Source organism: Pelodiscus sinensis, chromosome 7 (genome assembly GCF_049634645.1).
Source record: "Pelodiscus sinensis isolate JC-2024 chromosome 7, ASM4963464v1, whole genome shotgun sequence".
In the NCBI taxonomy this organism is placed as follows: Eukaryota; Metazoa; Chordata; order Testudines; family Trionychidae; genus Pelodiscus; species Pelodiscus sinensis.
Window position 1 is genome coordinate 46,897,614 of NC_134717.1, and position 27,765 is coordinate 46,925,378.

The 27,765-nt window shown below is 40.8% G+C and overlaps 1 protein-coding gene across 6 annotated transcripts in view; it reads right to left on the reverse strand.

The window, feature by feature from the left end:
• Positions 1-27,765, reverse strand: part of CCDC141 (coiled-coil domain containing 141) — a 163,361-nt gene that overhangs the window by 64,939 nt on the left and 70,657 nt on the right. For all 6 annotated transcript variants that reach the window (XM_075933728.1, XM_075933726.1, XM_075933727.1 and 3 more), the window contains 3 exons: positions 17,504-17,698; positions 8,010-8,182; positions 1,506-1,647 (listed from right to left, as the gene is read on the reverse strand). In XM_075933728.1, the coding sequence (XP_075789843.1) occupies positions 1,506-1,647; positions 8,010-8,182; positions 17,504-17,698 (510 nt within the window). The remainder of the gene's footprint in view (positions 1-1,505; positions 1,648-8,009; positions 8,183-17,503; positions 17,699-27,765) is intronic.

Consider the following 27,765-nt stretch of genomic DNA (forward strand, 5'->3'; position numbering starts at 1 on the left):
TACCTTATGTTTTAAAAAAATGTTTTGCAGATTACACCATTTTTTAAAACTAAAGCATCTTTAAAACTTCTCTAGCAATCTAAAAGGTCTATTTTATGCAGATATGTGTATATAACACCCTGTGAGTTATGCATGCATGCTGGCAAAAGGATAGATTATGAAGAGCAACTGCAGATGAGTCTATATGTGTATACATAGTCACTGCTAGGAATGTGAATTCATGTCTATCATTCATTTTAAAATGTTGCTTCTGAATTTGGCCTGGGATCACCGTGTGTCAAATGGAGCCTAATTTAGCAGCAGATCCTTCAGAATGCTTGCCTTTAGTAGGAGGTTGAAATGGGAAGTGTTTTACTGGGGAGCATATGGCACTGGGTAGCATTCTATGAGGAAAGTGGAGATATTTTGGTTCAAATGTTCCAAATGTCCTCAAATTCTGGGTGTCTGAAATGCAATGCCCTAAACTGAGATATCCAGAATCAGAGACCACATATGAAAATGATGGAGAAAATACACTGTTACATTTAGAGCATTCATTTGATTTAGATTCACATTTTCTTCAAGTGATGCCTTTTGTTCAGAACCAACAGGTGAGTCTTTTTGTTCAAGACTAACTAAACTACGCACTAGTTGAAACCTCATGTATAGAAAATCTGTTTCAAGGGATTCATGGATAGCAAATTGACTTCTTACCATTTGATTAAGGATAGTTCATTGCAACCTTCATGTGTACATTACGAAATTGCTTATTTAATAATTACTGAATCATTACATATTATTTAATTTTTGTCTGCACTGTAGGATGTCTTTGCTTTCCTTTGCTTGCTAGAAATATTATATTGCATTAGAGGTAGAACAGGCATATAGGCTCAAAGTGAAGTTCTGTGTGCCTAATCTATCTCTAATGTAATGAAACAGAGGTCAGAGAGAGCCTAAGACACCCAGAAGCTTGGAGGAAGCTTTCACTAACTTTCAGGATCAGTTCCTTAATGAACAGAAGGAGCCGTTATTGCGAATGTGATGCACTCTTCTTTGGCAACAAAGAAAGAGAAATCACATCACCTCTGCAGTGGTTCACAATCCCCATTCCTGTGGTTCCCCTGAGTTTGCTTCTCCTCCTCTCTCATTGTCAACAAAACAAAATGGGAAAAAATATTAAGAATGCAAGAAACTTTCATGCAAGTCACAGTCTTGGATTGGTTGCTCATATCTGCCAAAACAAAGGGCTCGTTATCAAAGCAAATCCATGATTTATTATTTAATAGGCATTGATGTAATGTGCTTGTAGAAAAAGCTTCATTTTCGGATCAAGACTTTTAAGATTACGGGTGCCTGCAGCTGCACTCAGCATTTCACAGGTACAATTCACCTATCCTCTCTACCAGCTAAATACATTATTTGATATTGTTCACTCACAAGTGAAGTCTAATGTTCTGACAGCTGTAGTGTAGAAATTCAATGCCATCTGCATGAAAACATTAATGAGAATGCCTTTTATAATGTACCTTCTTTAGATAATCTTCTAGTGAGGCAGTGAGCCTTTGTTTCTTGAAAGCAAGTTCTTTGTAAGCAGGACACTGTCTGATTAGTTGATCCACCCTTTTCTGAACACATTTTATCGTCTCCTGAATTCCAGTCATCCAAGAGCTACATTGGAACAATACGGCTGTTAATACTTGTCATGGCTTGTGCAGAAGCAAGATAACAATAGATGAATAAAAATAGCTCTTCTGTTTCATAACAAAAATGATATAGTAGGATTTTAAAAACGAGTCTTGAAAAATCTAACAGTAGTAATGCAGATAAAACTGTTCAGGAGCAAAGCAGAGAAATGATATTTCCTAACAAATTATTTCACATCCAATGCATACAACTCAGATGCAGATTCCTTAACTTGCTCTTTTACTCCCAATGACTTCAGTTGCACTACTTATGGAGTAAGGTACTAGTCAGGGCAAGTTAGGGTATTAGATTCTGGCTCTAGAGGAACTAAGCAAAAAGGAGAGAAATGAAATGAAAAAATCTGACATGCCAAGCATCTTAGATTTCTATTTTAAAAGGATATTTGACTTTGCCTCCAAATGTTTCAATTTTCTTACAGTAAATACATAAAATATGTCACCTCATTCCCTCCAAAGCTTAAGCCAACATTTGTTTAAAGAGGCGGTTTGAATAGAAGTGTAGAATAAATCAATTGAGAAAGCCCTGATTGTTTTATAATCTGAAACGTTTAAACACCAGGGTGCCAGTTCGCAATAATATGAATGCTTAAGGCAGTTCTCTCCAAATTGTAAACAAGTCATCACAGAGAATTAGGATTTGAAGATGGAGCATAAACAGAATTAGCGCTCGTATTACTTAATTTACTATTGAAGTTGTCTCTGACAAAGATAAATAAATACATCCAAAATTTATCAACTACTGCTAACGTGAATATTGTCAATTTAATTTCTCTGCTGACTTCCTAATGTACTTATCTTGATTCAACTATATACAGCCAGGCCCAGTGATTCTGAAGACCAAGTTCAGCAACCATGATTAAAGTTGAGCAATACCCTATCTAATGACATGGAGAATGGCATTAGACTGAATCTGCTGAGTGTATGTGGCCCAGAGAAAATCCAAGATCACAAGAAGGACATTATTTATGGAAAAAGTGGCTTCGAATTTTGCAAATTAATTTCTCAACATATCTATAACCTCTTATTTTTCAATGTAACCTTAAAATGTATAAAAAGTTGTCCCTCTGTTTCAACATTTCTTAAAGAAGAGATATTACTTTTAATTTACCAAAGCAGCTCCTTCAAACACTAATAGAGATTAAGGTTATACCTCTTGTAGATGATTACTTAGAGCTTAATAAAATCTTGGAAAGCCCTAATGATTCTGTCTGGCTTTAATACAAATAATGAATTTATGACATGGTGAAATTGAGTTTAATCAGTAATGAAATGAGGCCAAATCTTAAACTACTGATAGGCAAGCAGACTGGCCAGAATGATAATGAGGATTTTCTTATTAGACAAAAATCAATTGACTGAAGAAATTCTGAGTGAATATAAAATGCATCTTCTACAGCACTACTGTATAGTCAGCAGGCTTTCATTTTTAAAATGAAAATACACATGAAATCAGTAACTACAAATAGTCTCATTTGAAACAAAAATCTGAATGGGAGTTTTTTAATCTGGGTATAATAGCAGAGAGAATATAATAAAGACTTGCCCACCAATAGTCTCTTTTCAAAATCTACACATCTTCTAATATGTATGTTCTTGTACTCTTTCATTTATTCTGATCAACTTTTAGCAGAGTAAGAATATTATGTGTTATGAGCAGATCTGAGAACTAGATAGGACTAATCCAGTTACCTGATTAAAGTCCCAATCCTACAAATCTGATGTGAGTGCTTCTTACATAAACACTCAGTGAAATCTCTGGAATAAAGTGCTAATCTACATTAGGGTGGCAGAATTGGGCTCTAGTTTGTAAGCTATTCAAGGCAGGAAACGGTATTACACATACGCATGTAAAGTGCCTAATACATTTTGGGCTGTTCTATAAATAACGATAGTGAAACTATGAGGATGAAGCTATTCACTGACATTTTAAGGTCTTTCTTTAATGTTTCCTGCTTTTGCCTACCACATACATAAATTTAGACCATCCAATTGTCTGGGCCAACATCTGAAAACCTTACTAATGCTGAATAGTACATTAGAGCTAGGCAAAATTTTTCATATGAATAGTCTGAAATACTGAAATATGCAGTACTGGGTTGGCTGGAACTATTTGTGAATCTAACACAAATTATCAAATAACTTCAGCTAAGAAAAAAAATCTTATGCACTAGATTCACCAGGGAAGTAGGAACCATTCACAAAACTAGAGGGCTGTGTCTAGACTGGCAAGTTTTCCGGCAAAAGCAGCCGCTTTTCCGGAATACTTGCCAGCTGTCTATACTGGCCACTTGAATTTCCGCAAGAACACTGACTTCCTACAGTCTGAAATCAGTGCTTCTTGCGGAAATACTATGCTGCTTCCATTCGAGCAAAAGTCATTTTGCGCAAAGCTTTACGCAAAAGGGCCAGTGTAGACAGCGCAGATTTGTTTTGCGCAAAAAAGCCCCGATCGCAAAAATGGCGATCGGGGCTTTTTTGCGCAAAAGCGCGTCTAGATTGGCATGGACGCTTTTCCGCAAAAAGTGCTTTTGTGGAAAAGCGTCTGTGCCAATCTAGACGCTTTTTTCCGCAAATGCTTTTAACGGAAAACTTTTCCGTTAAAAGAATTTGTGGAAAATCATGCCAGTCTAGACGTAGCAGAAGTGTAAGAGTACTCCAAAGCCTGGAGTTTAGGGCACTGACAGGCAACATGGGAGGCAGGTTCAAATAGCTGTTCTGACTCAGGCAAAGTGGGGCTTAGAATCTGTGTTTCTCAGGTTCCAGCTAAGTGCTCTAGTTGTACAGTGTAAAGGGTGGGGCTCTTCTCTTCTAGTATTATGAATGACATTTCTTATTTTTAATTTTTAATAAAAAGCACTTCAAAATGCCCCAAACGGAAATGAAACATTTTATTTAAACCCATATTATTTTTTCTTTGTTTAATTTCACCAAGAAACATAATTATTTTTTGTTTGGTTGGTTGTTTGGGGTTGATCTTGTAGTAATTGCTGTTCAAAACAGGACACAGATACTCTACAACAGCCCTACCCAAGAGAAAGGAAATCAGGGAAAATAATGTATATCCAGTTGAAGGAATGGAATGAATTTAGGGAGGAATAAAATTGCACAAGTTGAAATCTGAGGCTATTACCCAGAACACTTGTTGAAAGTGCCGTGAAAACTTCATAGTCCATACTGTAAAGACAGCCATCCTTGTCTTCAAAAGTCTCAGGTAAACGATGGAAGCCAGGTGAGCTCAGATTCTGTCTCTCTCTTGTTCCCTATAATGTCTTTATTTTCCCCGAGTCCTTTCACTCACCTGGGCTACTAAAATCCCTTTCAGTGCTGAATAAGATCTTACCTCAAGTGGGTGGGGTGCAGCACTCATCACTTACTTTCTACAAACATAATCCCACACAGCTGAGCATGAAGCCACTTTGGGCACCTGCCAGGCTCTTGGCTCACTGCCTGGTTTCCTGTGATGATTGGGTGTGTGAAGGAAACCAGAAATTTGTGGAGACAGCTCACTGTACAGAAATGTTGCCCAGCATGGGAAGGGAAGACCAATTCTAATTCACTCTGAGAGTCCTGATCTCTTCTTACTTTCCTAATCCAAAAATCCCTTCCTTTTCCTGACAACATTCCTACCAGCCCTTAATTCCTCATAGAAACTGTCCTCTTCTAGGAGATCTAAACACTACCCAAGCTCCTAATAAGAAGTAGTCAAAACTCAGTTTTATGTCTCATTTGAAAGATTCACCTCCAACAGCACACTGGTTTTATAATGACTAAAAGAGAAGACTTCCCTGTTTTCCTTTCAGAAACTCCATGTTGGCTAAAGTGCAAAACATTTCTGGGGGAAGCACTGGCTTCCAGGAGCACCATAAATGTGGCACTTTTCTGTCCCAACACCCTTCTGATGTCATCTGTTCCTGACTCAGAGAGCTGTTCTTTGGAAGGTATGTCGGGGAAGACGAAAGAAGAAAGCTAGTGAATTAGTCCAACATTTCTGAACCTGGATGCCTAAAGTTAGGTTCCCAAACTGATGTTTAGGCACCTAATTAAAAGTTGCTTTCTTTTAAGAAGTGCTGAACTTTGCAGCACCCACTAAAATCTATGGATGCTTCAGGTGCTCAGCCCTTTGGAAACAAAGCTACTTTGATCTACCTGCCCAAATACAGATTCACGAGTCTAACTCTGGCTCCTGGATTTGATCACTTTCAGGGAATAGACAATGATACAACTTAAGTAAAGGCTGATTCAGGCCAGGTCCACACTACGGGGGGAGGTCAGCTTAAGATATGCAATCCCAGCTACATAAAAAACATAGCTGCAGTTGATGTACCTGAAACCAAGCTTTGGTGCTGTCCTCACAGCAAGGTGTTGATGGGAAAAATGCTCTCATCGACTTTCCTTACTCACCAGTAGGAAGAGTCTTAGTACTGACGGGTGCACCCTCAGCGTTTGATTTATCGGGTCTTTACTAGGATGCTAGATTGACTGCTGCAGCATTGATCTTCCCGCAAGTGGAGACATGGCCTCCCCCTCAGTGCAGGAGAAGGTTAAATGAGGCAGAAAGTGAACTTGTCAGGAGTGGAAGGAAATCAGCAGGGAAAGGGGGGAAACAGAAGACGTATGGTTTTTGTTTGCTTTTTTGGTTTGGTTTTGTTTAAAAGCTAGGATTTGGAAAATTTCAGTATTCAAATTGTATACATTTTGTTCAATTCTCAAGAGGTGTATAATTAACTTGAGTGACCTTGTGACTGTTGCTTTAACCTTCACTACACACACAGCTTGTTGCACTAAGTTGTTGCATTTTTTCCACATTTAAAGCACAAGGTCTTCTAAGCAGGAATGGCATCTCTCTTATTTTTATGTAAAATGTCTAGCACAACTTGGGAAGCTCAAAATTTTAAAAAACACTACCAAAAATGCTAGTTAACTTCCATGAGAGAAGTTTTAACTAGAGCTCCCTGGCAAAGAGTTTTTCTTCTCTTTCGGCAAGGGTACCTGCTTATGGCAGCACATATTAGCATTGCTGTTATCAGTGTTGCCTATCCAGAAGGATTTTTATTTAATTTTGCCACAAACCTCTAACACAATTACTTCATGTCAATTTGTCACTTTCCTTCTCGACTTGTCCTGGGGTTTCAGTATCCCAGCACTGTGTCACAGGCTGAGTACTTAAATACAGTAAGTATGGTTTTAAAAGACAGAGAAAATTAATGGCTGCAGTAATTTTATGGATCCGTTCTTAAAAGGTCTGAAGACGCCAAACCATTAATCAGATAGCCAATGCAATTTGGAATCCTGTTTGCTTTGTATCCACTGCCACTGAGATACTGTTGAACAAAGAACAGCCTGAGGTTTGTGATTGCTGCTGGCTTAAAAAAAAAATGAAATGAAAGCAAACGGAAGAAAACCTTCTCTCTCATTCTGCTTATCTATTTAAATACCAGCGGCAAGAATAATAAAATCAGCTGCATGTGGTATGGGTAAAATCACTGAACTTATTATAGGATCTCTTTGCTTGGCTCAGAGCTCTAAATAACTACAGTGGGTGCTACTCAGACTGCAGTGGAACTAAAGTGCCCCCTTTGGATGAAAATCAATGCAATGTTAAGTTTTTTGTTTGTAAGTGATAGCACAGGATCTTGAAGTGAAGAGAGTTCCTACATAGATTTTGAAGTTCTCTTCTGAAGCAAAGCTTTTTACACTCCTGGAATGACAAGTTGTGAAAAATAGGAGACAATCAACTTAATTTGAATCTAAGTTTCATTGAGGTAAATCAGGAGTAACTCCACTCAGGTCCCTAGAATTACACTGTTCTTGCTAACAACAACAGATGGGGGAAAAAGAAAGGTTACTTTATTAATAAATAAAGGTCACAAAGAAGCAGAGGAACTGTTCATATTCTTACATTTAGCTTAATACATATTATGTTCATCTGCTATATTAAGTTATAAATTATTAAATTTAATATACAGGATAGGCTTTCAAATGTCTGAAAATGTGCATTTGGGATTGTAAAAATGACTATCTGTTGACATTTTATTTTATCTGGACCAGACTGCCTTTTCCTAAACATTTTCTGATCTAACCATAGCCTTTTATGTACATAATTTATGTTTCAGTGTATATCGTTCTAAAAATGAACAAACAAAAACTTGTGATAGGAAGCAGAGCAATTTGTTCATATAGTATCAGTGAAAAATAATGACAAATTTTGAAGACTCATTCATGCCACTGGGCACAGACTGGCCCTAAATGAGTTTTTGTCTTCGATCAGGTTAGTGGGAGATCTGAAACAGTCGTAAAATAGAGAGAGAAAGAGCTCTCTTTACTCACCTGTGGGAATCTCCTTTAGTAACTAAGGCTTGTCCCTTCTGCAAAGCATCAGTTGTGCAGTCTTTAATTTCTCCCTGTAATTCCTCATGCTTCATTGCCAAGATAGGCAAACTTAAGCCCTCTGAGTTAAGGAGCTTAAGGTAAGCTTCAATACCTCCAAGAGCATCAAATGCCTGTCAAATGAAACACATTTCTTCAGTATTTTGATTTACAATACCAAAGTATTTGGTACAAAGCAAATATATTAGATGGATATTCATTAGTATTTTCTCAAAAATGAACATGATTCAATCAATTTAGGGCCTAATTCTGATCATCACAAAGGGGAAAAAAACAGACCCCACTGAGGTCTACAGAGTTATGTGAAAGTACATGAAAGGGGGATCCGATTTTGAGTTTAAAAGCAGAATTCATTTTATAGACATAATCAGACCAGTTTGATTCCAAGTCTCGGCCAAAGTGACTTGATCAATGCAGATGAAAATGTTAGAACTCCATGCATCAAAAAGTGTACGGAACACAGACCTACATTTATTACGAATCCTGTTAACAAAGCAGAAAAAAAGTGTAAAGGCACTAATACTAGGACCATAGGACATGATCCCACGATTAAGTTGTAGTGGTAATTTATGAAGAAAATGCTGAGTGTGGAGTTACAGAAAGTGATCCAAGAGATCTTATCGCATCATGTATTGAGAGTCATAAGCACTATTTTTAGCACTTTATGTTATTACTGCAGAGAGAGCTTCAGTATCTGTCTAAGATGTAGACTTTCTAGTAAATTCATTGCTAACAGAATCATTAACTAAGTTCCACATGTAACTTAAATCTAAAGCTGTGGGAAATATTTTTTTCCATTTGTGAAAATATTTGAGATTTCAAAAATGTTCCTATTCCACACTGGGATAAACGCGAGGCATTTCTTTTTCTTCTTTGTATTGTTAAAAATGAAAGAGAGTTCCCAGCCTTAGAATAACCACTAGACCAGAGACCCATAGCTGAAATGTCAGACAGGAAGGTTCCAGTCTCTGGACTAAAGCAGGCCTAGTTTCGTATACGAGCGCCTGATCTCTGGACTATAGACTCAGTCTCTTCCTCTGGCAGGATGCATGTTTAATTATATAAAGTGGAACATCTCCAACAGCAGATTGCAGGGCTGTCCTTAGGATTTATGGGCCCCTATGCAGTATTATTAAATTGGTGCCCCTATGCCTGATGACAGCTTGGATTCGCAGTCTGGGAAAAGGGATGAGGCAGCAAAGGATACTGAGATACCTGGTCCACCACACAGTTCCTCACAGAATGCACTGCACTGGTTCATTTGGCACAGCCCCTGACTCAGGAGATGGCAGCATGTGCTGGGTATGTAGCTGACTTACTCTTATCTGCTGAGGTCTCAGTCGTGCCCCAAATTTTTGGGTGCCCTACACAGCTGCATATGTTTCCTATGCCTAAGGATGGCCCTGACAGAGAATGAGGCACAGAAGCCTGGTGTTTAGAGCATTCATATTGTAACCCACCCACTTGTAACTACCACCAGACAGATTTGAGCCTGGGATCTCTAGAGCTTAGTGTATGAGCCTCTACAGATTGAGCTATAAAGCCAGCTGGCTTGCAGCCTAGGCTGTAGAGCTCCTTTGTTCTTATCTCTTGTGGTAAGTGGTCCAAATGCCACTACATGGGACACAGTAGGTGTGTGGATTACAATATGACATGTGGGAAGCCCAGGTTCCAATCCCCCCTTTGTTATCTTCCCACATACCAATTCAGTGCTCTAAACACCAGGTTCTACTCAGTCTCCTCTGTTGGAACCCTTTGGATAAGTAATTAAATCATAGAATCATAGAACACTAGAACTGGAAGGGACCTTGAGAGATCATCGAGTCCAGGCCCCTGCCCTCATAGTAGGACCCTGTACCATCTAGACCATCTCTGATAGATGTTTATCTAACTACGCATAGGGCTAGCAAGAAAGAGACTTACTATATAGCTTTGTGGTTAGGACAATCACTAATGGGATGGGGGTGATGCAGTTTCAGTCTATACTCCAATGAATATAGAATTAATTATACAAAGTAGAATTATACAAAGTAGAATCTCTCAAAAGGAGAGATTGGGAGAGACACACGGCCTGATTCAGTATATAGGTTCAAACCTCTATCTCCCAGGTGAAGATCCTAACCACTGGGCTATTGGCTATTTTTAACTGGGTGTCTCTGTTTTTGGTTTTGACCAGAAATTCCATTCTCAACCTGAGAAAACTTTCTGAATGGAAGTTTTGTTGAAATTGGCATATTCCCCAAAAACACCGTTTTGCCAGAAATTCCCGATCAGCTCTGACCAAATTCTGTCCCCTTTTACTTCAAATAATGATTCTGAAAATTGATTACAAATAGCATTGCAGAATTTCCTTTTTATTGGCCTTTATATCAAATATGTCAAGCAGAGAGATTGGATTTGTTTTTTAAGTCCTGTAAATTTAGACTGGATCTTTAATTTTTTTCAGTTCATCTAATATAATCAATAATATGAATTACACAGACCAAATTCTCTTCTTAGTTACTATATCATGCTCCCACACTAGCATCGTGAGTATTCTTACTGTACTCAATTTTCGCTTGCAAATCTTGTTTGCTATGCAGTGCCATTATGTTCAAAATAATAAAACATAGAGCATTAATGCTATTATGATCTTGTGTATGTGTTTCTCATGTGGAGAACTTTCAAAAGAATTAATTTCCTATTTAATAAATATACACCTGTGCACAAAAGGACAAAAAGAAAAAAGATCCAAAATGGGAATGAAACAGTGTATAGCTGCTATTGCATGTTATGCATGAACTAAAACAATTGAGACCAGTCCATAAGATGCTGAGTCAATGGAAAAGTGACAAGCTAAAATTTATTCACACACCTAAGAGAAATGCTTATCATTACTGAAGCCGAGGAAAAAGTGGACAAAAATACTTGAAACTGATGCAGTCATGGAAATACATATGGGGGAGGAGGAAAGTGATTAATTCTATAATGAAGAATGGAAAACACTAAACATATATTAGAAGAGAAATTAACAGCGTCAGAAAAAAAATCATAGTAACCAAAGCAGGTTAGGCACAAAGCAAGCACCAGCAAGAAAGTCAGAAAGTTTTTAATCCTCAATGCTGCTGTACAAAAAGATGGCATAATCAATCCTAATGCAGTTGGTGAGACAACGTTTTGTATAGGTACTGCCAAGAACTGGGTTAACTATTATCCGTAAGAAAATTAATTCAGTATTGAGATATTATTTGTGCTATCCAGACCAAGAAAAGTGAAGAGGAAAAATACAAACATGAAATGCACACAACAAATTTCAGGTAATTTATAGTATTGTTGTAGCCATATTGATTCTAGGATAGTAGAGAGACATAGTGGTGAGGTAATATCTTTTATTGACCAATTTCTGCTAGTGAAAAAGACAAATATTCAAGCTACATAATGTTGCATAAAAAAGCCTCCGCCTGAGTTCACTAGATTTATATACATGGATTTTCTAAAGCTACACCAAACTGTAAGGTCTAAGGCTTTAAACTGCAATTTATTGTGATCCTTGTCAATCTTTGTAATCTGTGTAACTCTCAAATTTACTGTAAACTGCAACTTTGTAATCTTTGTAACATTCAGCCACCCTGCTTGGAACTTTCCCTAAACTGCATTCTCCCCTGAATGAATGGAGAGAGAGTGTGAGTGTGTTTGAAGAAGGCTTGGAACAATGGACTACATGGCAATGAGTCATCACAGTCTGGGCATGTTCTCTGCTGGATAAAGGGAAGTCTGGGCATGCTCCCTGATGACAAGGTGAATGAGTCACAGGAGCCATTCAAACACTATATAAAGAGAAGGAGCACATGCGAGACTCTCTTTTTTTCCTTCCACTGATCCTGAGACGCTCCCCTCCAGTGTCTTTCCTCCTGACCAGCTTCCCCAGCCATGACGAGCAGACAGACCCTCCAGGATCCACATGCCTTGGCTCCTTCTGCAACCCATATGTCTGTGTAAGTATGTGATTGCCTGAGGGCAGGAATGAATGGGTATGAATGAGTGAATGAATGGAGGGGTGTGTGCTTGCTTGCTTGCTTGCTTGAGAGAGAGAGAGAGAGAGAGAGAGAGAGAGAGAGAGAGAGATCTATCTTCTTTAGTTTAAACCTTTGGTGGCTGCTTTCTCCTTTTTTGTTTTACCTAGTGGAAATAAACCCACACTAGTGTTACCCTGGGTGGTCTCCAGTGAGAATATGTTTGGGGTAACACACAGAACTCTTCTTCAGGTCCATATGGACATTTTAAATATGGACCAGTTTATGATTTGCTAGAGTAGTCTCTGATCTATTATGTAACAGAACTCCATCTACTGTGTAGTCAAAAGATTTATTCTGAACACTGGATTTACACAAATCATTTACATTTGGGGGAACTTGAGGCACAGAGGGTAAAGCCAAATCATTTCCACTAATTTGTAGTCCAATATGAGATATGTAAAGCCTGATTTCTGAAGGCCCTTATTTTTATAGCACTTAAAGGAACATAGCTTTGCCATTCTAAAATATTTCTACTGAGCATGGGTAAAGTGTGATTTTTCTATGGCTTATCCATTTTCACAAAAATTGGATGTATTTTTACAAATAAAAGGCAAATACTTGACATAAAAGCCACCCTCTTTCACAAACTGAAATGTGTGCTCCAGCATAAGGGGGCACTAGAACTTTTCAAGTACAATATTTTAACATGGGAAAAGCAATTTATTTTCCCTAGAATTTTGTTCTTGGAAATGGTGGAACTGTCTTGATTAAATTAGAATCATCCTGAGGCAGATAGCTCACATGTAAAATTTCAGCCCAAACAATTGTTCTAAGCAACTGAAAAGAGGATCTTAAAATGGAAGTGTCGGTAACCTTAAACTAGTGTTTGTAAAAGCAGAGACAATCATCAAAAGGACAAGTGTTTCACTTTACTGTATTTTAACTAAAAGAGACAGTGTTAATAGTCTACTGCAAGGCAGAATCAGAAACAATATCGGCCAAGAAAATGTATAACCACTTAGGAAAACCATTCAAGAACTGAGGTAATTCCAATGCTTATTTTATCTGCAAGCAACTTAGATGGAGGGAAAATAATCGGCTTACTCCACTGTAGACACAATGACTAAAATAAGTATAAGAGTGCTGCCATATAGTTGTCTGTCATCAACAATCTGTGGTCTTGAGGTAATTAGTAGGCAGACATGCACGTAAAAAAATTCCCCAAAAGGTCCCAGTCTTTCTTCAGGACCTACTAGTATAGGTTATAGTGCCTGGGAAGAGTCCACGTGAAGTAAATGGGACTCTGGAGTGGCACAGGAATCCTCATTAGCAGATCCTCATGCAAGATATATACATTGGCCAAACTGGACAGTCCCTACGTAAAGGAATAAATGGACACAAATCAGATATCAGGAATGGTAATATACAAAAACCTGTAGAATACTTCAATCTCCCTGGACACACAGTAGCCGATTTAGAAGTAGCCATCCTGCATAAAAAAAACAGACTTCAAAGAGAAACTGCAGAGCTACAATTCATTTGAAAATTTGACACTATCAATTTAGGATTAAACAAAGACTGTGAATGGCTAGCCAACTACAAGAGTGATTTCTCGTCTCTTGGTGTTCACACCTCCACATCAGCTGCCACATCCTCCCTGACTGAATTGACCTTGTTATTTCTGGCCTTCCTCTTGATTGGTACGCCTTTCTTTTCATGTGCCTGTATATTTATACCTGCCTCTGGAATTTCCACTACATGCATCTGATGAAATTGGTCTTTGCCCACAAAAGTTTATGCTCCAATAAATCTGTAAGGACTTCTCGTTGTTCATGCAAGACTGAGTCCTAAATTGCTAACTGAATACAGGCACTCCCTGAATTACAAACATCCGACTTTCAAATGTCCGCACATATAAACCAAAGCTCACCTGCAGCCTCGGGGGAGTGGGCAAGAAGCACAGGTGGTGGCAAGCAGCACAAGTGCTGACTGGAAGACTCCAGAGGAGCAGGGAGTGGTTGTGCAGCCATCTACTGGAGAGAAGCAGTGCTTTGAAGGGGAACTGCTGCTTCTCTCCCACCACCAGCTGCACAGCCATCCCCTGCTCCTCCAGAGTCACCCAGCCTGCGCTTGCACCATTTGCTGCTTCAGGTGAGCAGAGGCTGGGTGCAGAATGAGAGGCAGAAGTAGTTCAATTGAGTCTTAGCCCTCCTGCAGGAAAGTCTGGATACATCATGAGCCCTATTAGCCAGATAGTGTCGCCACCTCCAGTTGTCTGAGTAAACTGTCTGGAGCTCTGCAGTAGCACACATTTCCCCGTAATTCTACTCTATGGAGGACAGAATTGTTGCAGATATTGCTGCTGAACAGTGAAACACAGAATGAGATAGGTACATATATTTTCTTTTTCATCAAGAATAGCTGCATGGACACAATGTGCATTATGGATTCAGCTCTGTCATCAAAAACTCTTGCGGCATGATTTACTTTTCATGAAGGCAGACCATTCTACCAACTGCTACCATATGACAAGCCACGCAACTCGTCCCCAGCCTTCTGTTCATTCACTATATTTGTTCATTTCAGTGTGAAAGACTAATGTGGAAAAAACAATAACAAAACTAGAAAAAAAATGAGACGAGCTTTTCAAGATGTAGTTAAAAACAATGTCTGCAACGAACAATATGGGCATGATACCTATGAGCATGCATAACTCTCCTGGCTTAGAGCCATTTATGGCTTTTTGGCCCACTGAAAAACAAATATGATCAGTCCAAGGGTATGTCTAGACTGCATACCTCTGTCGGCAGAGGGATGCAGATTAGGCAGGTTGACATTGCAAATGATATCCCGTGCCTAATTTGCATAAAAATGGCCACCATGTTTTGCCAACTCAGCACTTTGTCATAACAACAAACCCAGCCAATCAAAATTCAGATTTGGTTACACTCACAAAGTCCAAGGATTGTGATACATGTGAATAGTTTCTGAATTAGGGTCTCATTCTATAATCACCTGTGCAAATAGCCTTTACTCATGTGAATAATGCCTTTGGTTTCAATGAGACCATGCAGCAGCAAGGATTACTTACATAAGTAAGGGTTTGCAGGATCAGGCCCTCTTTGGTCAGCTCTACATATCAGGTCCCAATCCTGCTTCCACCGAAGTCAGTGGGACATTTACTTTTTACTTCACTGGGAGCAGGATCAGGTCCATTTTGCACAAGAAGAGGCAGCACTTTTTGAGGCTGTTGGTAACTTTAATACAATGCATTTGTTTTGTGTGACTATATATCTATATATGAATAAACATCAAGACAATGGGTTATATATTAATACAGATATGATAATAGCCCCCCCTGGTGTTGAAAAAATAAATGACCCTGGACAAAAGTATTTTTAGTTCTGTGCCTTTATGTGACTTTTTAAACAGGGGGAATATAAAAGTTATTGGGGAAAGCCATCTTTTAAGGCTTTTGTAAACAACTCATGAAAAAATGCGGTAATATGTTATCAAAAGATTGCCTCTATGGACACCTTAAAATAAACACATTTCCCAGTACACGTGTGCGCGCACGTGCACACATACTCTCACTCTTAAATGACATTTTATATTTAAATAGTGCCTTTTAACCAAGGTTTTGCTAGAACACTGCAAGTATGGATGGATAAAGACTCAATGACACTGTGGAGAAGGTAATAATTTCTTCATCTGTACAATGGAGTCACAAAGAGAGATTGCATGTTTCACAAGTGGCACCAAAAAATGCCAGTGATAGAGAATCCATCACAGCACTTGATAGGTTGTTTCAATGATTAAATGAATTGTCTGTTAAAAATATGCACCTCATTTCAAGCTTGCACATCATGTCTACCTTCAGCTTCTAATCACTGGCTCTTATACGTTTGTCTATCAGATTGAAGAGGCCTCTATGATCAAAGTTCAGTTCCCATGCAGATACTAATAGATTGTGATCAAGTGACCCCTTAGTCTTCTCTCTGTTAAAATAAACAGACTGAGTTCCTTATACTCAAACCCCACTTAACGGGAAGTGCTCAGGGCAATCCCCATAGTACCAAATCAGCCCCTAAAAGGGTGCCACATTGCTCAACTGGTTATTTCTGTACATATGCATCTCTTTTATTTATGTGCTTGGACAATCTGCAGTTTTCCCCTCAGCTGGTCAATGTTTATGCATATGTGTGTGTCTAACATAGCTTGCAGAATAGCTAGGGCTGGCCATGCTTAAGCTTGTTGCTCAAAGGCATGCTTTCTAATCCATTAATCATAAGTCTTCTCTGAACCCTCTCCAGTTTATCAACATGCTTCTTGACCTGTTGACACCAGAACTAGACAGTGTTGATCAGAGGTTGCGCTGGTACCGAAAACAAAGTAATGTAATCTCCTTCTTCTTACTCTATATTCCCATTTATTCATCCAAAGATCACATTAGCCTCTTTGGCCAAAGAATTACATCAGGGATTCACATTAATTTGATTATCCACCATGTCCCCCAAGTCTTTTTCAGAATCAAGGTCTAGTGGTTAGGGCATGAGTCTAGGAATTAGGAGACATGGGAGACTGACCTTGCCAAATCACTTAGCCTCTCTTTGTCTTAGTTTCCCTTTGTAAAATGGAGACACATTACCTCCCATCTCATCGGATGTTGTATGGATAAATACATGAAAGCCTGTGAAGTGCTTTGAGATCTACTGATGCAATGTGCTATATAAGACCCTGGTGGTCCCGGATCCTAGGATACATTCCCTCATCCTGAAAGTATGGCCAATATCCTTTGTTCCTAAACATGTGACTTTACACTTGGCCGTAATAAAACACACACTGGCTGATGCCCAACTTACCAAATCACTCTATATCCATGAACTGTCCTCTTAATTATTTACCTCTCTTCCAATCTTCGTGGTGTCTGCACACTTTATCAGTAGTGATTTAATGTTTTCTACTAGGTTATTGATAAAAATATTAAATTAGAGTAGGCCCAAAATTGATCCCTGTGGAACATCCCTTTTCAATTATGATTCCCCACTTACAATTACATATTGAGACTTATCAGTTAGCCAGTCTTTAATCAATTTAGTCTGTGCCATCCTGATTTTGTATCAGTTTAGTTTCTTAATCAAAGTGTCATACCAAAGCAAATCCCCTACGGATATCTAAGTAAATTACATCAAGACTTACCTTCATCAACCAAATCTCATTAAAAAAATCAAGTTGGTTTGTCAAGAATTATTTTCTATAAACCCATGATGATTGGCACTAATTGCATTTTCCTCCTTTAATTCTTTATTAATTGAGTCCCATATCGGCAGTTCCATTATTTTGTCCATTAATTTACACAATCCCTTGCATATCAGATTTCTAGAGCAAAGTACCAGTCATATGATCAGATTATAATTATAGAGTTGGCCTCTAACTAACCTTGTTAGCAGCACTAAAGAAGTCATTGGCCTCTTGTAACAAGGTTTTCCTTTCCTCCATACGATGGCACAACTCTTCTTGCAATAGATTTATTTTCTGATTTGAAAGCTTTAGATGTTCCTTTTCCGCATAGTCCTCTGAAAACAGAATCTTGAGTGCTTCTGCTTTTAATTGTTCCACAGTGGAATTCCATTCCTAAAAGGAAGAGTGCTGATTTAATTAACTCCATGTAGCTAAAACGATCCAAAGGAAAATACTGTATGGTAACATATTACACTTATTGGCAAATACAATCATTTAATTTTATATGAGTGACGGTGATAGCCAACTAAAACAGAATTTCTCTTCAATAATTTCTCAGCCAAATGACTACTTTAATGAATAGAGTCTAGTGACATAATTGTCAAAGGACAGTCCCACAAGCAGAAGTATAGACTACAGCACGTCCACTGGGTGATTTGGTCTGGATAACCTAAAAAAGCAGCCCCAACCACAGAGAAACCTGAGATGTTTTTAAGAGTTTGACAATGAACACTTATAACCCCCATTCAGGGCCCCATTGAAGGCTCTTTGAGCGCCTCATCCTGCCAAAGACAATGTGAAATATTGCTCATTGTTCATGCTTCAGTGCCGCATGGCAGGGTATATATTAACTATTTTTGCCAGAGCTTGATGAGGAATGATAATTTGAATCAGGATGCTGTCCTTTTACCACGGGCCTAGAAGGGACACATCCTCTCCAATGGCCTTCATCAACTATTGTCCCATTCCAATGCCAGAAACACAAATGCCGGTTTTATTCTTCAAACATAAATCTTAGAGAAAACACAAACCAAAGAACCATCATGGATTGCAGATCCCACAATACAACCTTCCTTTCATTCCCCCTACCACAGGGTTCCTGTAGTACCTCATCTCTCTCCTGCCACTCCTTCATGCAGTGGGCCACTGTAATGGGGCACATCAGGATCTACGGCAAGATAGGACCATACATAGAGTAGTCCTCCAGGCTGGCTAGAGGGGCTGGGAAGAGACCAGCTAATCAGGGGCCCAGATAGGACTACATAAGAAGCTGCAGCACCTGACTCAGCGCAGTTGTACCCCAGACCTCAGGGAGAAAGGAGTAAGGTAAGTGACTGGCCTGAGGGAGTGGTACTGAGAGGAGAGCTGCTCAGAGACTATGAACTGGAAGATAAAGCCCTGGGCTAAGGGCAAAGGGAGTTGTTTCCAGGAGGAAAAGCCCTGGAGGCACCCCTCTTGATCAGAGTGGGGCAACAGACAGAGACAGAGAAACACTTTACAGAGGGCACTGAGATGGGCTCCTGTTAGAGGTGTACCACAGAAGGGGTTTGAGACATGCCAGAGTGTGACTTGGCTGCAGGTCTGAGCTGACGAGGAAGCTTTTTGGTTAAACTGAGGCAGTGCAGGAACCCGCACTTGGCCAGACAGGGATGCTTGCATGAGGTGAGTGTCACCCCAGTACAGCCACTTTTTGGGTTTTATAATGATTTTGAGTCCTACTCCAGAATAAACAGGGCTGGCAGGGCCCAGGCCATCAAAAGGGCAGACCATCCTGTTCCATACACTTTTCATCCATTGATCTCAAAGCACATTGCAGAGTGGACTACGCAACATCCCCATTTCAGACCAGAGATCTTATTGTGAAGCACAGAGATGTTAAATGACTTTCCCTAAAGAGCACAGCAAGTCCAGCGCAGAGCCAGGAACAGATGTTTGCTTGCTTACAGAGGTTTCCATAGCACTCAGTATCAGAGCCTTAGACCTGGTTTCCAATTCCGCATTTTTCATTTGTGAATGCACACATATCAAATCCAAAACTGCTCGACTGTTGCTAATTTGTGTGTGGACACTGCCTGCACGCAGAAGTTCCACTGATTTAATTATAGTGGGAGGAGTGCAGTGCTGAGCTCTTTCCCCTCTCCTCCTCAGTTCTCAGAGCCCTTCGGAACAGAGCTCCCATGGCTTTTCAAAGGGGCCTGGAGCTCCAGGCCACTGCTTCTGCAGCATTGGAAGCAGCCAGGAACTCTTGTCCCCTTTGAAACGCAGGGCCTCTGTGCATTTGCCCCATTTTTCTCCATTGGCGGGCCTTCTCATGTAAAATGTACACCAGCTTTAAAGGAATAGGGTTGCCAGATGGTTTCAACAAAAATACCGGACACACTTGACATTACATCACAATCTACTTTACATCTTATTTAGAAAATACCGGACATTTATATTTTCTCATTTATATTTTTTCAATTTGTTTCCCGAACAGAAAGCTCTAATACTGGACTGTCTGGTTCAAAACCGGACACCTGAAAACTATATAAGAATGCCCCCACAGGATTTAAACTGGTACAACTTTCTCATGTAGACAAGTCCTTAGTTCAAACATTTCTACCTATGATAAATTCCCTCATTGCCATTTTCATCCTAAATGACAATATTAATTTAAACAGGGGCATTTTGGTATAAATTGAAAGTAATATCTTATTTTAAAAGGGTAAATGAAAAAATATCCCACCATTCTTCCTGTTTCAGTACAACTGTTGTTTTTTTTTTTGGGAAGGGTCCCTCCCCCCCCCTTGCCCCCGCCCATGGGAAAGCCTTTAAAAAAAAAGTTAAAATAGTAATCCAGTGGTTGTCAAACTTTTTGGCCCATGGACCATCTAGATCAGGGGTCTCCAAACTACGGCCCGCGGGCCGGATGCGGCCCGCGAGGCCCTCTCATCCGGCCCGTGGAGACCTTTTTGTCTGGCCCCGCCTTCTTCCGCGTGCCGGTGTGATGAGGCGACCCCCGCCCGTCCCTGGGGCGCCGCCGAACGGGCCCTTCTTGCCGCGGGGGGGGGGGCCCCTGTCAGGGGTGTGCGGCGTGTACTCACGCCGCACCGGGGCAGGAGAAGCGGGCCGCTCCGCTGACAAGCGGCTGCGCGGCGGCAAACGGCGCAGGGGGCGGGGGTTAGCACGGGCGGCGTTCCCCCGCCCAGACTGACAGGGCAGCCGGCCAATCAGGGGGCAGGATGGGCGGTGGTGGTAACGCCCGCCCGGCGACGTGCGGGGGAACATGAACCCCGGCGGGAACTTTAAAAAGGTGACCCCTTCCGCCCGGGGGGGGGAAGGAGTGAGCGGTGGCAAGCAGGAGGGGAGGACAGCGTGCAGAGGAAGGGGAGAGCAGGGGGAAAAGCCCCCCCCCCTTCTCAGGAGTCCAGACCTGACGGCCACCCAGACGGCAGGACCAGCCCCGGCGGGAGGGGTGGGCGTCTGGATATACGACCGTCAGTCTGACGGACGAATCAAAGGTGACCGCCCCATGGTGGGGGGAGATAGAGGGTCACACGAGGAGGGAAAGGAAGCAGCCAGGGCAGAACTCGTTAGAGTTGGCGGGCTGACGAGTTACGGCAGGAGCCCCGTCAGCCGGACCGGAGCCAGCTGGTTCCGTGTTCTTAGGGCCCTGGGCTGGGGCCCGTGAGTGAGGGTGGGCCCGGGCCCCCCTTTCCCTCCCCTTCAGCACTGGAGGGAGTGCATGGTCAGAGTACCGGCCGCGCTGCGACAGAGGGCGCAATAGGCAACTGAAATTCCCCGTCGTGAAAGTGGCCCCCGAACTGCTGTTTGATAGTTAATGCGGCCCTCGGGCTGAAAAGTTTGGAGACCCCTGATCTAGATTAATGTAAACCTTTCCCAATGGAAACCCACCATTAATTACATAATTATGCCCAAGCCATTTTGCTAGTACTACAGCTAGGAAGAACCATTTAATTGAAATTATTATACAGATGAAGCATTTTAACTCTCTTATATTATTTATAAAATTTCATTTTAAATAAAGTAAAATATTATGTCCAACATAAAAGGTTTCAATGTTTTCTTTATGTATGGCAGGTGTGGGTACCTTTTTTGGGCCAAGGGGCACTGACCCACAGAAAAATCAATTAGGGACCACACGAGAGAAGCAAAAAAACTCCTCCAACAGCACCCAACCTTCACTGATGTGGCCCACAACTGACACACCTCACTGCTCTGGTGCTCCAACCCCAAGGTATGAGGAGAAGATGAGGACTGAGGTTCAGGGCTTCACATAGGCCAGATTTACTTTTCTGGGGTTCTGGAATCAGTGGATTTTATGCCTCCCCCACTTGGGCTCTGGGGTGGGGACAAAAATGAGGGGTTCATTGTGTGGGACAGAGTTGCCAGCAACTGGGTTAGGGATGGGGGTTCAGGATCTGGGAGGGAGGTGAGGTGCAGAAGGGCAAAAGGTTGCGAGGTCTGGGTGGGAGGTTGGGTACAGAAGCAGGCTGGGAGTAGGGTGTCTGGCCAGGGGAAGGGAGCAGGAGCAAGGGAGAGTGCAGGAGCAATGGTGGATGTAGGAGTAGGCTGCAGGCAGGTCTCTGGCCAGAGGGGAGGGTGTTGGAGCAAGGTGAGTGTGTGTAGTCATGGCGGGGGCAGGAGAGTAAGAGAGATTGGGGTGCAGGGGTCTGGGCATGAGGGGGGATGCTTACCTGGCTTCCTGTCCCCTTGCAGGGGGAAAAGCCCCTGGACAGCATGCTGCTGTTCCCCTGCGGTGTGGGGTGGGGAGGGAGATGGGGAGAGAGCTCAGCCTCCCCTCCCCCAAGTAGCAGGGAGCCCATGCAGCCGTGAGGCTGCAGCACCAGCTCCCCGCTCGGAGGGCATGTGGGAGGAGGGGGAGAGGAGATTAAGTAAGCCCCAGCCTTCTCCACCAGCCCTGGCTCATGGACAGTGGCTGAGTGGTAGAGGAGAGACAGTGACAGTGCATGGAGCGCACCTGATGAGCCCGAGTGCACCCCGCCCCACACTGACCCAGCTGGGCTGCATGCGGCCCCTTCTGGGACTGTGGCAGCAACTCTAAGGCACCGAGGTCCAGGAGCAGCTTCACCGGCTTTTGCCTTGGACCTGGGCTGGGGAGGAGGCCATGTGACACGTGGTGGTTGGGCAGGAGGTGGCAGGGACTCACCAGGCAGTGGTACGCACCGTGTTGGAACTCGGGGAATGCTGCGGTGTGAGCTGTAGCTGGCAATGAGGGGCCGTTGGTGGGGGTGGGCTGCCATTAGGAGACTCTGTGCATGTTCAGGCGGGCAGGGAGAGTGAGCAGCCAGGCCCTGGCCCACAGCATGGCGGTTAGAGTGACACTATTTTTGAAGCGTCCTTCCTGTGGACCATCTGTAAGGCAGCCACGGACCACTAGTGGTCTGCAGACCGCACTCTGAGAATCACTAATTTAATCTGTTGTTGTTCAGGGTAACATTTGACATTAGAAACCTATTGCATTATTCAAAACAAAATGAATATCTATTATGCTAGAAACCCTTCTGAGTTAATTAGCATCTTTCCCCTATTTTTTCTGCTAATTAATTAAATATCTTTTGAAATAAGCAAGACTTTTTACATTGCAGTTCCTCCCACGCCTAGAAGGGCAGAAAGACAGAGAAAAGTTTGTATAGACTGACAAATATTTTAAAATTAGATAAATATTTTCAGAAAATGCTGTGATGCATACATATCACCCACTAATGGTATTTGGATCTAATTTTTTCCAAGAGCGCCCAAAAAATGCTCTCTTATTTGGCACTCTAATGGACATTTTATTTTGTAGTAAAATACGTGTTAGACTATCAATACTGCATCTTTCACTATCAGGAATAATCTGATCATTTACAGAACAGTTACAGTATAAACAGCCCTAGTGTAAGCTTATTCACACTATCCCATTCCACTGCCTTAATCCTGTTCTCAAGGTACCATCAGTGGGGATGGAGAGTTTAGTCCATTCATTCTTTGACCTGTTTTCTGAGGCTGTGTATTGTTGTGGCAATGGTTTTGTGACAGACACTTGTTCAAAGAGATCAGCAGTTAATTTCACATAGGCCAACAGACAGTGATGATCCTAGCAACTCTCACTTTCAACCGACTTGGGCTGAATTCGGATCAGCAACCTAGTTAAAGTCTCCCTGCATTCTCCTGAAATATCCAGCCCCTTCTTACTTTTTAGAGAATGTCAAGCCTACTTAAAATGGATCAGTGTTGATAAATGTGAAGTAATTCACACTGAAAGGAGTAATTTGAACTACTTACTGGATTCTAAATGAACTGGAACACCTTACTGGATTCTAAATGAACTGGAACTTGGGAAACAGACCTGGGTATCACTATGGACAGCTCAATAATACTCTGTATAAAGCTGCAACCAAAGAAGCAAACAAAACGTTCAAAGGCATAAGATGGAAAATAAGAATGAAAATTTTATCCTGTCACTCTATGCTCTCTTTTTGAATACTAACTTTTGTTCTGCTTATTCTATCTCAATAAAAGCAGAAATAAAGGGGGTACAGCGATAGATAACAAAAATTATTAGAAATGTGTGTGTGTGGAGGGGGGGGGAATCCAGAAGAATGAAAAGATAGGGTCAATTTTGTTTACAGACTGATAAATGAGGACACGATACAAAAAATAATCAAATGACAGAGATGAGCCAAATCGGGTGTTCCTAGTTACTTTTTCTCATAAAACAAGAACAAGGTGACTGACATTCAATGATTAATGGAATATTTTTATTTTGACAATTTGCTTCTAGTTCTCATGTCACACGATATTATTGAGACCAGGAGTTTAGCAGGATTAAAAAAAAAAAAAGACCACACACTTATATGGATACAGCGTTACAAGGGATTGAGAAAAAACATTTTGAAGAGATATGCACTCTTATGCTTAACCAACCTTTAATTGAGATTTGGGAAGAAACTTCCCTTCAGATAGGTTATCCCATTTCTACCTCCATTAGAGTTTCTTGCATCTTCCTCTGAAACCACAGCAATGGCCCCAGAGACTGGTCTGGATTTTCTTAATCCAGTATGGTTATATAAGAACATGAAAACTGACAAAGTCCAGCTGACATCTCTGCCTGGAAAAAAACCATGTGGGGCACAGAAGATTTTATAAAAAGAAACTTGCAGTGTGTGCAACAAATTCTGCAAGAGAGAAATTCCTGGACACCACAGTACAAATCAGCAATGGAAAATTAGACACCACTCTCTACAGAAAACCCACTGACTCATACAGTTACCTACATGCTCCCAGCTCCCATCCAGAATACACCATATGATCCATCATCTATAGCCAAGCCCTTCGATACAAGCGCATCTGCTCTAATCCCACTGACAGAGACCAGAAACTTCAGGATCTCTACCAAGCATTTATAAACCTCAACTACCCACCCGGAGAAATAAAAAAGCAAATTGAAAGAGCCAGAAGAATACCTAGAAACCAACTACTTCAAGACAAACCCAAGAAAACCAACAATACAACACCACTTGTCATCAGCTACAGTCCCCAACTTAAACCCGTCCAACACATTATCAATAAACTACAGCCCATACTGGAACAGGATATTAAACTCCGAGAGGCTCTGGGAGACAGACCCATAGTCTCCTATAGACAACTACCTAACCTCAAGATGATTCTTACCAACAACCACGGGACATACCACACTAATACCAACCCTGGAACTTCCCTTGCAACAAACCCCGTTGCCAGCTTTGTCCACATATTCACTCTGCTGATACCATTATTGGACCTAACCAAGTGAGTTATAAGATCAAGAACACATATTCCTGCACATTCAGAAATATAATTTATGCAATCATGTGCCGAAAGTGTCTGTCTGCTGTGTACATTGGACAAACATCTCAGACACTTCACCAAAGGATCAATGCCCACAAAACAGATGTCAGACAGGATCACAAATAAAAAACAGTTTCTTGCCATTTCAACCAGAAAGGACATTGTCTTAACGACTTGATTACCTGCATCCTGCTTCAAAGGCCTTTTAAGACTTCACTTGAAAGAGAATCCTCTGAACTGTCATTCATGCTTAAATTCGACACTTTACACTCAAGTTTGAATAAAGATGCTAATTATCTTACCCATTACAAAGATAGCTTCCCCAATTATCACCTCTAATATTATTAGCTCACAGACATTTACCTTCCCCCCCCCCCATCTCCCTTCTGTTCTGAAATTTGATTTGTCCTTTTCATGTGTTCATTTTTTTTTAATTGTATCCTTTGGTATATATGGTTGTGACAATTTTCTTCCACTATTTGATCTGAGGAAGTGGGTCTGGCCCGCGAAAGCTCATCATCTAATAAACCATCTTGTTAGTCTTTAAAGTGCTACATAGTCCTGTTTTTTGTTTCAGCTACACCAGACTAACACGGGTACATTTCTATCACTATTCTGCAAAAGAGATGACTCTTGTTTCCTCTTACCCTACTGAAGAATCAGAAAGTTCAGCCCCAAGAACCTGTGGAGTGTGAGAAATTTGTGGAAGACATTGGTCATCTGCAGAGCAGATTTGCATCTCTGCACAAAATGTGGGGACCTCAGCAGAGATCACCCCTTCGCAGCCTGGTGTGGGGCCACAGAAAAGTTCATATTACCACAGGCTGTATTGTTTTCACAGCAGAATGGCTGCTATTTTCTGAAGTAGAAAGGAAAACAATGCACTTACATTACAACTGGTTGAAAATTTCCCAACAGAACATTTTGCTGTTGGAGAGTGCAAGTTCGATCACAGCAAAATGTCTGACAGAAACACGTCAATTTTTGACATTTTATTTAGAAAAAAAACTCGACCCTCTCTCACCTCTCCGCAGCATTTGCTTGTGTCAAAACTTTCTTCTCAGACATTTTCAAAATGGAACATTTTTTGTTTTCAAAATTAGAATTAAATGTTTTGGTTAATTCCAAATGAATTTCTTTCCCCTGAATTTCATTTTGCAGGGAATTTTGAAATGTTTGTTTTTATTTTGTTGTGGAACAGGAAAAAAAAAACTTTTCAAACTCAGGGAATGTCCCACTTAACAGAAAATCTGATTCCTGCTTTGCAGAAACATATATGCACCTTTCTCCCCAGTTCTCCTTACCCCTACAAGCTTGGTCCCACAGCACAAAAGCATGAGCCATGAGACAGTGTGCCCAAAGGGCAGTCCTCCCATCTATACAAGCACACTCAGAGCAGTCTGCTTCTAGATTGTTAGGGCCCAGTTCTGTCCGACAAGAGGACCCCACACAAGCATCTAGGGTCCAAACTGATCTAATTATTTCTAAATACATCCATGTTGTACCCTAGACAATGTCTATTTCCAATTATTCATGCCTTTTTATATTTGCACATGACATCAAACAATTGCTTAAGATTGCACATTTCTCCCACCCTCCCCAGAAATATTGAGAAATACCATGCAAATGGTACAGATCTTTGGACCCTGGAATTGGACCTTTTCAGGTCCCCAGTGGAAAAAAAAGAAAGGGATTAATATCTGAGGATAAAATTCAACAATTCATTCAATTTGCCTACATTTATTATCAAATTGTAATGCAAATTTTGTGACTTGTTTTAAAAAAACAAACCTCTGACCAGGAAGCAATAACCTTTCGTATGTATATTTTACCAGCTAATGGAACAATGATATAGTCTGTAAAGGAACACCTGCCTTATAAAATCATGGTTTTTGTGTCTCTACCTTCTGCTTGACAAAAATGTGGATTTCAAGGCTGATTACATTCTACTGTATTTCATACACTTTCTTTTTTTATTTAAAGTAATTGTTTTTTGTTTTACAAAATAGAAGGCTCAGTCCCTGTACAGAGAGACCCTTATACACATTAGGCACTCTAAAGGGTTTCCTTGTATGAATAAATGCTATAGCATTTGTTCTATAGGCCCACTCCTATCAGATAATCAATTCCAAAATCTCCCATCAGCTTCCCTGGGATTTGCATTTTGTGATGAGATCCTATATATATGAGCTTTCATTTATATGTCAACATACAAATACTGGAAGAGATAATGTGAATTAATTTGGAAAACAACAATGAAATATGTTATTGTGAAACTAGGGTTCATTAACAGGGCCTGCTCTAGTGGCATTAGTATAGGTAAAATGACAAGGAAGCCCAGTAGCAAATATATTTGCTCATTTTGTAATGGAAAGAATAGGTCTTAAAATAAAAATAAAATATTACTTTTACAAGAACCTATATTTTCCTAATGCAATAGCATGGATTCTGCTTAAGATTAACTGCACTATGAAATACTCTACTTATAGAAAGGTGGAATGAATGTTCTAAAGTGTTTCAATGCATGTGATGAGTAAGTTATAACTCCAGCTGGTGAGCCACTGATTATAAAGAAATGACTCCACTTACTGTGAAATGACTGCATTGTACCAGGCTGCCACTATAAT